This window comes from Notamacropus eugenii, chromosome 1, assembly GCF_028372415.1.
Source record: "Notamacropus eugenii isolate mMacEug1 chromosome 1, mMacEug1.pri_v2, whole genome shotgun sequence".
Classification (NCBI taxonomy): Eukaryota; Metazoa; Chordata; class Mammalia; order Diprotodontia; family Macropodidae; genus Notamacropus; species Notamacropus eugenii.
Window position 1 is genome coordinate 463,596,596 of NC_092872.1, and position 15,477 is coordinate 463,612,072.

At 38.2% G+C, this 15,477-nt stretch overlaps 1 protein-coding gene across 1 annotated transcript; it reads right to left on the bottom strand.

Moving 5' to 3' along the window:
• Positions 1-7,449: 7,449 nt before the first annotated feature.
• Positions 7,450-8,765, bottom strand: LOC140519290 (small ribosomal subunit protein eS4). The gene has a single exon (XM_072632156.1). The coding sequence runs from the start codon at positions 8,588-8,590 to the stop codon at positions 7,799-7,801; it is 792 nt and encodes a 263-aa protein (XP_072488257.1). The 5' UTR covers positions 8,591-8,765; the 3' UTR covers positions 7,450-7,798.
• Between the last annotated feature and the right edge of the window lie 6,712 nt (positions 8,766-15,477).

Sequence of the window (15,477 nt, forward strand, 5' to 3'; positions counted from 1 at the left end):
AAATTATTGACTCCTTTTATTTTTCACATCGTATTATTTCCAGATACGTTCATTCTTACCCAGTCTTCTCTTTTAGCAAAGAAAAACAGTTAAGAAAAGCCAAAGAACAGAAAGTGCCTCTGACAGCATGTGTGACATTCTACACCCTCCCAGGAAAGGAGAGAGGTGCATTTCCTCATCTTTTCTCTGCCATCTCTTTTAAGGTATTTTCTTCCATTTTTTCATTTATGAACTACAGTAGGGATTTGCCAGTGGTGTGAGGTTGGTTAGAGGAAAGGGAGGAGAGACCAGCATGGGGGTTTGGGGCGTGGGGCTCTGACAGCATGGCTTTGGAAACAGGAAGGAGAGCAATTGCAAGCTGGCATGGTACGCAACATGGCTTTTTACTGTATTTGAGCTGTTTTGGAGAAAATCCTTAGTGTGGAGCCGCTGTTCAAGGACCCAGCAAATAGAATGGTGGCAGCTGCACTTAGCTCCTACTCCTTACGTGCCTTGCCTACTCCTTAGATGTGAGCTTTTGGTAAAGTGTAAAATCACTGGGAGTCTGGCTCAAAATGGGTGTCAACTCTGTTTTCCCTCTTGCCTGGTTGGATTTTATCCTCCTTACATCGTTGCAGCCTCCCACCTTCCCGCCCAAGCCTACCCACTTAAAAATTGCCCAACTATTCCCAAAGAGATTTTAAAATGTGGAGAGGGGAAAGCAAAAACCAGTTGCTCATTTGCCAATTAGTCCCATGCTACCTTTTTTTCTTTGCATCATCTATGTTGGGGATCATGCTGCCCAGGAAGAAAGGAAGAAAACAAGCATTTATTAAACACCAGCTAGGTACCAGTTACTGCAGCTAGGTACCAGGTACTGTTTTAAGCACTTTATAAATATTATCTCATTTGATCCTGACAACAACTTTGAGAGGTAAGTGCTATTATTATCCCCACTTTACAGATGAGGAAATTGAGTCAGATAGAGCCTAAATAACTTGGCTAGGTCACATAGTTATTAAGCATCTGAGGCCAGATTTAAACTCAGTTTTCCTGACTGCAGGCCCACCTCTCCATCCATTGTGCCACCAGCTGCCTCTGACCTAGGGGGAGAGAACAAGGATTATTTAAAAAAACAGAAAGGGTTAAGATGTGGGGTCCACCAAACCAAGATCCTGTCTCTGCTGGGGAGCCTAAGGGTATATTGTGAGACAGTGTGGGAGGCATCTTCTCTAATGAATCTACCTTTTTTTTCTTGTCTGTGATTTCATTAGTGTAGAAAGTTGCTGGCAAGGTACCCTACCCATCTGCTATACAACTTACAGTCTTGGATGGTTGTCTGGGGTATCAAAAAGTTAAGTGACTTGCCCAGGGTCACACAGGCAGTATGTGTCTGAAGTAGGAGCTGAACCTTGCTCTTCTTGAATCACAGACCACCTTTACCCACTCTGCCAAACTGCTTCTCTAATTTCAACATAGGGACAAACTCCACAGATCCCAAGTTTCTTTTTTAATGATCTATCATGTGTTTTGAACATTTTTTGCGAACCTATTTATATATATAATCTATGCTACCTCTTTGAGATCATAGGTTCTGTACAGTGAGAGGTCACTTGTACCTATCTGTGGCTCCTCAAAAAGAGAAAAAATATCATTGAGCTAGGAGCCCAGACACATGGGTGATAGGCCCGCTTTGACTCAAACTCACTGTGTGACTTTGGCTGGGTGATTTAGCTTTTCTTCACTGGTTTCTTCATCTGTATCCCCATCAAATAACGATATTAATGTTGATCTTGCCTATCTTATAGACTTGTCAAGTGCAGTCCATTTGGTTGGGACTTCTCAACATGTAGTACCCTAACATATCTGACACTTGAGCTGAAGAGATTCTGTGGTAGGATTGAGCCTGATCATAATAGCTCCTTATGATTAGAAAGGTCTCTGACAGACATTATCTCATTTTGACCCTCACAATAGCTCTCTGAGGTAGGTAGACCAGAATTATTCCAGTTTTACAGAGGAGGAAATAAAAACTCTTGAGGAAGAAATTAAATCCCTTGACTACTTGTGGCCATACAATTCAGTGTTAAATCTTGGACTCCAAAGCAATTCTTTTGACTCTGAGTTCTGTTCACTTTCCACAGTGCCTTTGGTCCCCAGGTTCCCAATTTCATGTTGGGGCACTGCCCAGAGTCATGGGGACTTGGGCAGCTGTTCTCCGTTGATAAGAGGGTCTGACTAGTTACACAGTCAAAGAAACCAGCCATGCTTTATGTAGCTAGCGGTGTCCTTTAAGAGCTAGTGTGGAATATTTGATAAAAATATGATGAGAGATCAGAGGACAGTGAATCCTATTTAGGGGAAAATCTCTTTTGAAAAGCCTAGGGTAGGTCATGTTTTTTTCATGCTTGTCGACTGGGCTGAATAATTTGCTGAAAATAAATAGAGAAGAATGGCAAATTGCTATACAAGGAGAATGGATCCCACTCTTGTCTAAATGCTCACTTTGTCCTGGCTCCTCTGAAGCTCCTGGCCAGGAGACGCTGTGCTTTATAGACTCTTCCTTATTAAGGCCAGCCTGATGACTTCTTGGCAAAGTCACAAGAACACTCTGGTCTTGGCCTATTCACGAATTTCCAATGCAAACAGATTTGATTCATCACTGGTGTTGAGAAAACCCAGGCTTCACATTTGTCAGGTTCTGAAACACCAGCCAAATGAGTTTAATACCTTCTCATTGTTGTCTTTATTAAGCCTCTGTTAAGCCAATCTTGGATAATGATGCTGCTCTGTCAGCGGCCTTTTAATAAAGTAAGCTTGCCTGTGAGATAACCTCTCTAGGGAGACTGAGCTCAGGCCTGCAAGGGGCTGAGATGCTGGTGATGGCCCTGAGATCTTAGCCGAATACACAGGGAACGGTGCTAATCGCTTCCTTTCTGTGATACTCAATTATGTCTGAAAGGAAGGCTTTGGAAATGAGTTTTCCTAGGCAGCTGACAATCTTCTCTCTGTCCTTCAGATACTTAATGGGAGAAAGTCTACTTCTTTTTGTTCAGCCATCATCACTCATTCTCTTGTAGCAAGACAGTTTATGATGTAAAGCGCAAGTCCTTAACTCACCTCCATCACATACGACCAAGAGCATGAATGAGTAGGGGAATTCCACAGGGACCAGAAAACCCTCCCTGTCCCTCCTGTCTATTAGCCCTGAGAGTACTGTAAAAGATTGACTAAAGACTGGGAAAATTGGGAAGTGTGTCTTCAGACTCTCTCCATAATTAGCACCCAGGATCATCATTTTCTTTCATTGCGAGGCCCCATATAAAGATATAGCTTTAAGTTATATCTCAGATTTCCAATATTCCATTTCCCTCACTAGCCCACCCTCAACTAGCTACACTGAATCACAGTATCTTAGAATTTCAAGCCACTTCAGTAGTCAAACAATCTTGCTTGTGCGTGAATAAGAACCCAGCATTATTGACACAAAGTTATTCTTCCTTTGCTTGAAAATCTCCATTAATGAGGAAGGATGGAAATAAACATTTATTAAGCACCTACTATCTATCAGGCACTGTGCTAAGTGCTTTACAAATACAATACTGGGATTGTTGGTGCTAGTAAATGCTTTCATTTTACAGTTGAAAATGAGGTACACAGAGGTTAAGTGACTTGCCCAGGGTTATGCAGCTACTCACATAGCTAGTGAGTGTCTGAGGCTGGATTTGAACTCAAATTTTTCTGATCTTCTTCCAAATCTCCAGGCCTGACACTCTGAGCTACCTAGCTCCCTCTAATGGGGAATCTAATTTCCTCCCAAGGCAGCCTGTTCTACATGGGATATCTCTAATTGTTTGGAAAGTTTTCCTTACACAGAGCTAAAATCTGCCTCCTTGTCACTTCACCTGTTGCTTCCAGTTCTCTCCTCTGGGACCAAAGAGAACAAACATAATACTTCATTATGAAAGCCCTTTAAATACTTGAAGACAAATAGCATATACCCCTACTGCTGCTAGGGTGCATAGTGGATAGAATGCCAGACCTTGAGTCAGGAAGAATCATATTCCTGAGCTCAAATCTGGCCTCAGATACTTCCCAGCTGTGTGACCCTAGGCCAGTCACTTAACTTTGTTTGCCTCAGTTTCCTCATCTGTAAAAAGAGCTGGAGAAAGAAATGGAAAACTACTCCAGTATCTTTGCCAAGAAAACCTCAAATGGGGGTCACAAAGCTGGACACAATTTAAACAACTGAACAATAACAATGCCAAGTGAAGTCAATTAATCTCCTAGGATTAGCATTCTTTAGTTATCATAGATTAATGCATTTGTAAGAGTCCTAAGCTATCTTTGTCTACCTTAGTAGAAAATTATATAGAATCCATGACTCATGATAATCAGGCTATATTTGAAGAGGGCCAACTCTCTGGTGGTAGTCACATGAATAGCTTCATTTTCTTAAGCCAAAGATGGGGACCCACTGGGTAGAAGTCAATCAAGACTTTTTTGTATCCTTCTTATAGAATGAAAAGATCATGCTAGACAGTGATCTAGTCTCAAATCCAGGCAGATGTGGGTTCAGGGCCTTCCTCTGACAAAGGCTGTTTGACTTTGGGCAGAGATCTCTAGGCAAGTCTTTAAGTCTGTAAATTTCAAAGAAAGCACTGCTTGCATTGGTAGAACTTAGTTTTCTTCTTTACCTCAGTACACTTATGGAGTCAGTTCTTATCCTTATTCCTTTTAAAGTATATTTCTATGATTTATATATTATTCAATAAATCCTTAACTAGATCACTTCAGTGTAAGGCTTTAAATTTGTTCCTTGAAATTAGAAATCTGACTGGCATATTTGGCATCATAAATAGAGCGATAAAAGGGAACAGATTCAGTTGCCTTTATCTAAGATCAGAAGCTCTAAGGGAGAGATGTTGAGAGCAAGGAGCATATCAAAGTGACTGGAGTTCCAGCCTGGAGAAACCTAGACCTGTTATTTCCTATTTACAAGAAGCTGTCTCCTGCAGACAGATAATCAGATGAGGAATGTTCCATGAAGGGAAGGGAATTGATAGATATGGTAGAAGTCAAGAAATAGAACCTAGCTGTGGGAAATATAATCACTATAGAAATTATTAAGGCTGTACTTGGTTACTTTAAAAAAATTTTAAAAACATTTTTATTTAGTTTTGAGTTCCAAATTCTCTCTCTCCCTCCCTTTCCTCTCTGCTCCTGATGTAGTAAGCAAATTAGATATAGGTTATACATATTCAATCATGTAAAAAAAGTCCATATTAGTTATTTTGTATAAGTAGACTCAAATTTAAAAAATTAAAGAAAGTGAAAAATAACATGCTTCAATCTATATTCAAACATATCAGTTCTTTCTCTGGAAGCAGATAGTATGCTTCATGGTTAGTCCTCTGGCTTTGTCTTGGATCATATTGCTGAGAATAGCTAAGTCATTCACAGTTCTTCATCAGACATTATTGCTGTTACCGTGTACAACATTCTCCTGGTTATGTTCACTTCACTATGCATCAGTTCATGTAAGTCTTTCTAGGTTTTTCTGAAATCATCTTTCTTGTCATTTCTTATAGCACAATAATATTCATTACAATCATGTACCACAGTTTGTTTAGATATTCCCCAATTAATGGGCATTTCTTTGATGTTCAACTCTCAGCCACTACAAAAAGAGCTGCCATAAATGTTTTTGTACAAATAGGTCCTTTTCTCTTTTTGAGATATCTTTGGGATATAGACCTAGCAGTGATATTGCTGGATCAAAGGGTATGCACAGATTTATAGCCCTTTGGACATAGTTCCAAATTGTTCTCTAGAATGGTTGGATCAGTTCCACCAACAGTGCTTTAGTGTACCAGTTTTCCCATATCCCCTCCAACATCCAACATTTTCCTTTTTGGTCATATTAGCTACTCTGATAAGTGTGAGGTGGTACCTTAGAGTTGTTTTAATTTGCATTTCTCTGATTAGTAGTGATTTAGAATATTTTTCATATGACTATAGATAGCTTTGAAATCTTTGTCTGAAACTACCTGTTTATATCCTTTGACCATTAATCAATTGGGGAATGACTTGTATTTTTTAGTAAAATTTGACTCAGTTCTCTACATGTTTGAGAAATGAGGCCTTTATCAGAAATGTGTTGCAAAATTCCACCCACCCCTGCTTTTCTGCTTTCCTTATAATTTTGGTTGCATTGGTTCTGTTTGTGCAAAACCTTTTTAATTTTATATAATCAAAATAATCTATTTCACATTTTGTAATGTTCTCTATATCTTCTTTGGTTTTAAATTCTTCCCTTATCCTTAAATCTGACAGATGATCTATTCCATGCTCTCTTAATTTGCTGATGGTATCACCCTTTATGTGTAAATCATGTACCTATTTTGACCTTATAAGGTATATGGTGTGAAATGCTGGCCTATACCTGGTTTCTGTCATGCCATTTTCCAGTTTTCCCAGCAGTTTTTGTCAAATAATGAGTTTTTGTTCCAAAAGCTGCTTGGATTTTTGGGTTTTATCATATAGTAGATCACTATGGTCATTTACTATATTGTAATTTGTACTTTATCTATTCCACTGATCCACCACTCTATTTCTTAGCCAGTTACAGATTTTTGTTTAAAATAATTACCACTTTATATTACAGTTTGAGATGTGGTATGGTTAGACCACCTTCTTTCACATATTTATTTATTGATTCCCTTGATATCCATAAGCTTTTATTCTTCTGGATGAATTTTTAAATTATTTTTTCTAGCTCTATAAAATAATGTTTTCATAGTTTGATTGGTATGGCACCGAATAAATAAATTAATTTAGGTAGAATTGTCATTTTTATTATATTGGCTGTGCCTACCTATGAGCAATTAATATTTTTCCAATTGTTTAGATCTGACTTTATTTGTGGGAAAAGTGTTTTATAGTTGTGTTTATGTAGTTTCTGGATTTGTCTTGAATGGTAAACTCCCAAGTATTTTATATTGTCTACAGTTATTTTAAGTGGAATTTATCTTTCTATGTCTTGCTGTTGGACTTTGTTGATAGTATATAGAAATGGTGATGATTTATGTGGATTTATTTTGTATTTTTCAACGTTGCTAAAATAGTTGATAATTTCAAGTAGTTCTTTAGTTGATTCTCTAGGATTTTCTAAGTGTAACATTGTATCATCAGCAAAGAGTGATAGTTTTATTTTCTCATTGCCTATTCTAATTCCTTTAATTTCTTTTTCTTCTCATTTCTGTAGCTAACATCATTTGTACAATATTAACTAACAGATATGACAATGGGCATCCTTGTTTCACCCTGATTGTATTAGAAAGGCTTCTAGCTTATTCCTATTACAGAAAATGCTTGCTGATGGTTTTAGATAAATATTACTTATCATTTTAAGGTAAGCTCCATTTGTTCCTATTCTCTCTAGTGTTCTTAATAGGAATGGGTGCTGTATTTTTTTTTTTTTTTTTTTCTTGAACTTTTATTGTTATCTTTTGTTTTCACATCAGCCACTTTGGGATATGTCCTCTCCCCATCTTCCAGTCAGTGAGCCGTCCCATTTAACAAAGAAAAGTTGTTAAGCAAAACCAGTACAGATAACATCTTCCAACATTTTATGCAACATCATACCCACAGTACCCTAATTAAAGAAGAGAAAGGCATTTCACTTGATAAGACTGAGTTGTTTAAGCTACCTATTTCTTATTTCACGTATTTTATATTTTTGTAGGGTAATTACTTTTGTTAAAAATTGTAACATCTCAATTTGATTGATACCCCACAAATTCTTATCTGCAATCATTTAGCCACTGCTCTGCTTAGCTGCCAATCTCTTGTCTCTTTCTTCAGCAATTGTAAGGCGGATACCCTTTCCTCGGGGAAGAGAGATCCAAGGCTTATTACCTTTACCAATAACAAAAATGTTGGAGAGCCTAGTGGCAAAACTATTGCCATTGGCATCTTTTACATGGACAACATCAAAAGAGCCAGGATGTTTCTCCCTGTTTGTGATCACACCAATTCGACCCAAATTAGCCCCACCGGTCACCATACACAGGTTACCAGTATCAAACTTGATAAAATCAGTGATCTTGCCTGCTTCTAAATCAATTTGAACTGTATCATTCACTTTGATGAGAGGATCTGGGTAACGGATAGTACGGGCATCATGGGTGACCAGATGCGGAATACCTTTTGTACCCACAAAGATTTTTCTAACTTTGCACAATTTATATTTAGCCTCCTCAGCTGTAATACGATGAACAGCAAAGCGGCCCTTTGTATCATAAACCAGACGGAAATGTTCACCCGTCTTCTCAATGCTAATGACATCCATAAAGCCAGCAGGGTATGTAATATCAGTGCGGACCTTGCCATCAATCTTGATGAATCGCTGCATGCAGATCTTCTTTACTTCATCTCCAGTCAGGGCATACTTGAGTCTGTTTCTCAGGAAGATGATGAGAGGCAGACATTCCCTCAGCTTGTGGGGACCTGTGGATGGTCTTGGAGCAAAAACTCCTGTTAATTTATCCAGCATCCAATGCTTTGGAGCTGCTACACGCTTCAGATGCTTCTTGGGACCACGAGCCATGGTTACACTGAACCCGACTTAAAGTGGGAAATTTACTCGGCTGTAGGGTCAGAGGCTCCGTCTGCTTACAAGCTGTGTGCGTCTGGCCAAGTCACTTCACCCTTTCGGGGCTCGGCGTCTTTATCAGCAGCACGACCAGCCGGTCCCAAGGCCGCGCGGCCGGGTGCTGTATTTTTTAAAAGGTTTTTTTCTGTATCTATCAAGATAATCATATGATTTCTCTTGGTTTTGTTTTTGATATAATCAGTTATGCTAATAGTTTTCCTGGTATTGAACCAGTCCTGTATTCCTGGTATAAATTCCACCTGGTCATAGTATATGATCCTTGTGATATATTGCTGTAATCTCATTGTTAGTATTTTATTCAAAAAATTTTTTTTTGCAGCAATATTCATTAGAGAAATTGGTCTCTAATTTTCTTGCTTTGTTTTGGTTCTTGCTGGTTTGGGTATCAGTACCATATTTGTATTGCAAAAGGAATTTGGTAGGACTTGTGCTTTGCATATTTTGGATTAATTTTTCTTTAAATGTTTGGTAGAATTTGCTTGTAAATCCATATGGTTCTGAGAATTTTTTCTTAGGAAGTTCATTGATGGCTTATTCAATTTCATTTTTCTAAGATTAGGTTATTTAGGTATTTTATTTCTTCTGCTAATCTGGGTAATTTATACTTTTGTAAAGATTCATCCATTTCATTTAGATTGTCATATTTTTTGGCATATAACTGCCTAGGTGTCTTCTGACTTTCAGGAGAGTGGGGCATTGCTGGTAGATTGTCCTAGGCTTGGACCCCTGCTGTAGGCCCCCTGATTTGAGGCTGCTACTGCTGCTTTTGGATCTTGCTCTCCTCCTGCCCCAGTGAGACACACCTTTTGTGCAGGGCTTGTAAGGTAATTAAATCCCTGCTCCTCTACCAATTCTGAGGCAATTTTTTAGTTGTTTTGAGGGGAATTAGGAAGTGCTTCAGAGGGTTACTTCCTCATTCTGCCTTCTTGGAGCTGCTTGGCTCCCTCTGAGATGGGATTGTGAACTCTAAGTACATCCCAACTTGATTGAAGAATCGAAGACCTATAATGTAGCAAGATCATAAAATTCATTGCACCCTTCTCCAAGAGAGATGAACAGCATATCACTGTGAGCTGATGAGGTCGAGATGAAGAATCTCTGGAAAAACTTGTTCACCTAAAGAAAACAGTTAAAATGTAAAAAGCACATCATCCTCTGGGGATAGAAAGTACATAGTACAGGAACTGAAAGATAATGCTTCCTTATTTCTATCTCCTATGGTTAGGATAGCAGATGAACTTATAATACCTAGTATGACTCTAACAGAGCAAATGAATGAACATTTTTTTAATGTTTCAGCATTATTTTACCTGTGTGCACATATGTATATACACAATATTTTTTTGGTATAATTTGTTTAAAATTCATGTTAATCAGTGTCAATTTGGTCTGGAGTGTATTTTTTTAAAATAAGGTGCAAAGTAAAAGAGAACTGAGTACAAGAATCTCATAAGTTTTCAGTTGAATCATTTTCTTATTCTGGTCATCTAGGGACAAGGCTTTGTATTCACAAATTTGCTACAATAGAGAAAAGCTTAAATTTAGATATCAGTATTTAAGCCTGTTTGAGGCAGCTAGGTGGTGCAGCAGAGGATAGAGGGCTGTACCTGGAGTCAGAAAGACTTGAATTCAAATCTTTCTTCAGACACTTACTAGCTGTGTGACTCTGAGTAAGTCACTTTGTGATAACTTTGTGACTTAGTGTTCTTGTATGTAAAATGTAGATAATAATTAGTGCCCAACTTCCAGGGTTATTTTGAGCATCAAATTAGGTATTACTTGTAAATTGCCTTGCAAACGTTAAAGTGCTATGTAAATACTAGCTGTTATTGAATAATTTTTTCCCATGAAGGGTATCAATTCTACTGTCTGAACTTTTTCTATTTTCATTTTGATCATATTAATTTTAATTCTCTTACAAGTTCCTAGAATTTAGCAGAATGAAAATTAAAATGAGATGATAACATTAAGAACTGTACCTCCTCATAAAAGAAGTCTTATTTTAACATATTAATATAATGTGGTGGGGGTGGGGTGGAATAGGAGTGGGCTTTTCTTTAGGTTTAAAATAAAAAATGTAACGAATAGAAATATATCACTGATGTTCCTGAGTTTTCAAAGCCTTTAATCTAATAATGGAAATACATCTCCTCTCTAATGGGATCCTATTGGCCCTAGTTTTTTTCCTAGATGATGAATTGAATTAACCCATTTAGTGTGATTTTTAAAGAGTTTATCTGATGATCACTCATATGTATGACTAGTTATGAGATCATAAATTTAAAGTTGAAAGAGACCTTAGTGGTCATTGTGTTAATTTTACAGATGAGGAAACTGAGACTCAGGGAGTTTAAATGCAATTAATGTCTGAGGCTGAATCTGAACACAAGTCCTCCTGACACCAGGTCCCATCACCTTATCCACAAAACCTCTTTGGGGACGTTCATACTATAATTGAGAAGTAGATTTGAATCATAATTGTAAGAAACATTGTTTGTTTTTAGACATAAAGGAAAGTTTGGGGAAACTATTGTGTGCAACATAATGGGAAATTCATTTGAGATTTTTTTTTTTACTGAATGATTCAGGTCCTTGCTTGGAAAGCTCAGGCTGTGGATGTCAACAGGTGAGAAAAGATTCAGGCTGCAAGGCAAGCTGATGCCTCAGGGCTGTCAGTCTGGTCAAGGTGCTCTCAGATAGCTGAGTGGGCCTTTCCAAATAATCTAAGCACATCTCAAAAGGTATCGAGACTTGTATGTTGTTGTTATTCAGTCATTCAGTCATGTTCGACTCTTTGTGACCCCATACATCATATCATACCAGGCCCTTCTGTCTTCTACCATTTCCCAAAGTATGTTCAAGTTCATGTTCACTGTATCTTTGACACTATCTCTCCACCTCATCCTCTGTTGTCCCCTTCTCTTTTTACCTTCTATCTTTCGCAACATCTTTTCAAATGGGTCCTTTCTTCCCAAATTGGCCAAAGTATTTAAACTTCAGCTTCAGTGTTTGTCCTTCCAGTGAACAGCCTAAATTCATTTCTTTAAGTATTGACTGATTTGATCTTCTTGCTGTCCAAGAGACTCTCAAAATTCTTCTCTAGTGTCACAATTTGAAAGCATCAATACTGCAGCACTCAACTTTCATTTTAGTCCAACTCTCATAGCCATACATTGCTACTGGAAAAATCATAGCTTGATTATGTGGACCTTTGTTGGCAAGGTGACGTCTCTCCTTTTTAGTATGCTGCCCTGAGTTGCCATAGCTTTCCTTCCAAGGAACAAGTGTCTTTTAATTTCATGGCTCTAGTCACCATTGGCAGTGATCTTTGAGCCTAAGCATATAAAATCTGACACTGCTTCCATTTCTTCTTCCTCTGTTTGCCAGAAAGTAATGGGACCAGTTGCCAAGATCTTAACTTTTTTATGTTAAGCTTCAGCTCAGCTTTTCCACTATTCTCTTTTACCCTCATCAAGAGGCTTCTTAATTCTTTTTCGCTTTCTGCCATCAAAGTGATGTCATTAGAATACCTGAGATTGGGGTATTTCTCTCAGCAACCTGAATTCTGACTTTTGATTCACCCAGCCAGGCATTTCACATGATGTACTCTGCACATAAGTTAAACAAATAATGTGACAGTGTAAAGCCTTGTTGTACTCCTTTCTCAATCTTGAACCAAACAGTTGTTCATGTTTAGTTCTAACTGTTGCTTCTTGGCCCACATGCAGGTTCCTTAGGGGATGAGTTGTGGGGCACCAATCATTAGACCTAATAGTCCAGTGACATAATGGAAACTGGATTCCTGTATTCATGATAGATAGTACTTCTTTACCATGGTACTTAAGGCTGAATGAGCCCCAATAAGGGACCAAGAATGGAGATAAAGAAAAAGTAGTACAGGGATTGATGAAGGAATTTTGTACCTGAATAATAGCACTGTTGGTTTTTCTTCCTTCTTTCCTTCCTTCTTTCCTTCCTCCTTTCCTTCCTCCCTCCCTCCCTCTCTCCCTTCCTTCCTTCCTTCCTTCCTTCCTTCCTTCCTTCCTTCCTTCCATCCTTCCTTCCTTCCTTCCTTCCTTCCTTCCTTCCTTCCTTCCTTCCTTCCTTCCTTCCTTCCTTCCTTCTTTTCTCCCTCCTTCTTTCCTTCCTTCATTTTTTAACAGTTTCTTTGCATTTTTATTATTACTCAATGGGACAAATTACTTTTTTGTTCCTTTTACATTTCTTTCCTTTTTTCAATTTTTTTGAATATTTTATTTTCCCCAATTACATATTAAAAACAATTTTTAACTTTCTTTTAAAAAATTTTGAGTTTCAAATTCTCTCCCTCCTTCTTCTTTCCCCTCCCTGAGACAGTAAGTAGTTTGATATAGGTTATAGGTTATATACGTGTGATCATACAAAACATATTCCCATGTTAGTCATTTTGTGAGAGAAGAAGTAGACCAAGAAAAAGAAACCACAAAAAAGTGAAAATAGTATGCTTTGGACTGCATTTAAACTCCATCAGTTCTTTCTCTGGAGGTGGATAGATAGCATTTCCCATCATGAGTCCTTTGGAATTGTCTTTGATCATTGTGTTACTGAGAATAGCTAAGTCATTCATAGCTGATCTCTGTATAGTGATGGTATTACTGTGTATAATAGTCTCCTGGTTCTGCTCACTTTATTTTGCATCAGTTCCTCTAAGTCTTTCCAGGTTTTTCTGATACCATTCTACTCATCTTGTCTTATAGCACAATCTGTTCGGTCATATACCATAACTTATTCAGTCATTCCCCAACTGATGGACATCCCCTCTGTTTCTAAATCCTTACTACCACAGAAAGAGCTGCTACAAATATATTTGTACAAATAGGTCTTTTCCTCCTTCTTTTTTAAAAAAACTCTTTGAGATATAGATCTAGTAGTGGTATTCTTGGATCAAAGGGTGTGCACAGTTTGATCACCCCTGGGTACAGTTCCAAATTGTTCTCTAGAATGGTTGGATCAGTTCGCACCTGTTGAATTTTCTTGACCAGGAACATCTACATGCCTATCCATGGCTGGCGGGAAAGAAATTATTATTTGTCTTCACAACTAGAGTGGAAAAGAAAAAGACTGAGTGATCTTTCTCTAATGAGGCAGCCTAGTATATGTTCCCCTGGTTCCTTTATGAAATCACCACCTGCCTACAAATAATATGAAATAGTTCCTCCAGTCAACGACAGAAACTAAGGACCATGTCAATGAGACTGGACAGCAGGAATTAAACAATAGCTTTTAACTCATTTATAGCAGGCATTTCCTTTTGGTATATATCAAAAGCACTGACTCTACCAGTACCTCCAGCATTTTCCTCCATTATGAATATCATTAGGATTTTCTATGTTGGTATGATTTATACTTGTTCGTGGTAGGCAGGGTTATGTAAGAAATTATGCAATGTGCTTGGAAGGCACCTCAGTAACCGTACTTACGTATCATCAGTCAAGGGATGGAATGGTTTAGGCTGGCTATACCAGGCCTCTTTCTACAGTGCAAGGAAGCTCAGGTAGATAACTAGACTGACAGATGAATATCCATAAATATAATTCCTGACACCAAAGGAATTGCTGACCAGCTAGAATTAGCCTTCTCTGCTTCTCTTAGATTGGTGCATTTTTAAAAGGCATCAACTCCTTTTGTCTAACTCCGTAAAAACCGTAGAGCACCTAACATTTCTGGGCCATCTAATGGTCTGCATTGAATTGACTTCTTGAGAGCTCAATTTCCTTGAGAAAAACAAAGTTGGAGAACCAGCAAATGGCAGTGAAGTAGAAGGTACACGGTTTTACACCTTTCTTGTATTAGTCAGTGTGGCTTGCCTATTATTCAACACACTCTGTAGTTAGATAGAATTGTCTCTGCTTTGAAATCTCTGGCCTGAGTAGGGCAATCTCAATATAGTATTTCAAGTCCTTTCTGCCCTGCTCAACACAAGTTCTTGCAAAGGTTTAGAGTGGTCAGGGAGCTCTTTGGCAGCATTTCCTTCACAGGAATGGGAGGGACAGAAAGAAAAGTGTGTATGGTGATGAATGACAGAATGTCACCAGTAATTGTCTCAGTCTCTACTGAGACTCCCCTATCTATCTTTTAAGTAGATAGAGGCAGACTAAGCAGTTTTATTTGATTAGTAGTAGTTTTTTCATAGGAATCTGAAGGAAAAATGCTTCCTCCTGAAAGGCTTCTGAGCTAAGATTACCAGGAATTACAACATTTTCCTTTCAGGAAGACTTCACTTTCATGGTCAGTGAGATCTAAGGATTAATTAGCAGAATTCTGCCCCTGTTGTCCAGATCTTGTATGGTCCTGTAAAAGTAAGGAGTCCTCTCGAGAAAAATCACTTTAATGATGCCTACGGGCAATTCATCTGTATTTTAGAGCCCTAGAATGTTGTCTGAAAGGTTAAAAAACTTGCTCATGGCCTCACAGTTAGTAAGGGTTGGAGGTAAGATATCAGCATAGACCTTTCTATCAGTCTGGTCCTCTGTTCCCTATGGCAGGCTGCCTGATATAATTCCCAATTTTATATTTGCCTGGATTTGACATTTGTCACAAGCCTTGTTAATAGAAGATTTATCAGACTTTCCCTTGACAGAGTTTAATATGCTCATATTCATATAGTCATCAGGTCTGTACTCAATGACTGTGGATAAGACTCAAACTCCAAATGCATCATTATGAGACTGAGGGAAAATGTGTTAGTCAAAGCCAGTCATGCCAGCCTCCTGCCCCACTCCCCACCAATGGAACATGTGAAGGATGTCCTAAGGAAGAGAAATTAAATTTAGGATCATAAA

What these genes read in the sequence shown, in the direction of transcription:
- LOC140519290 (XM_072632156.1), bottom strand. Translation starts at nt 8,590, where the DNA reads ATGGCTCGTGGTCCCAAGAAGCATCTGAAGCGTGTAGCAGCTCCAAAG.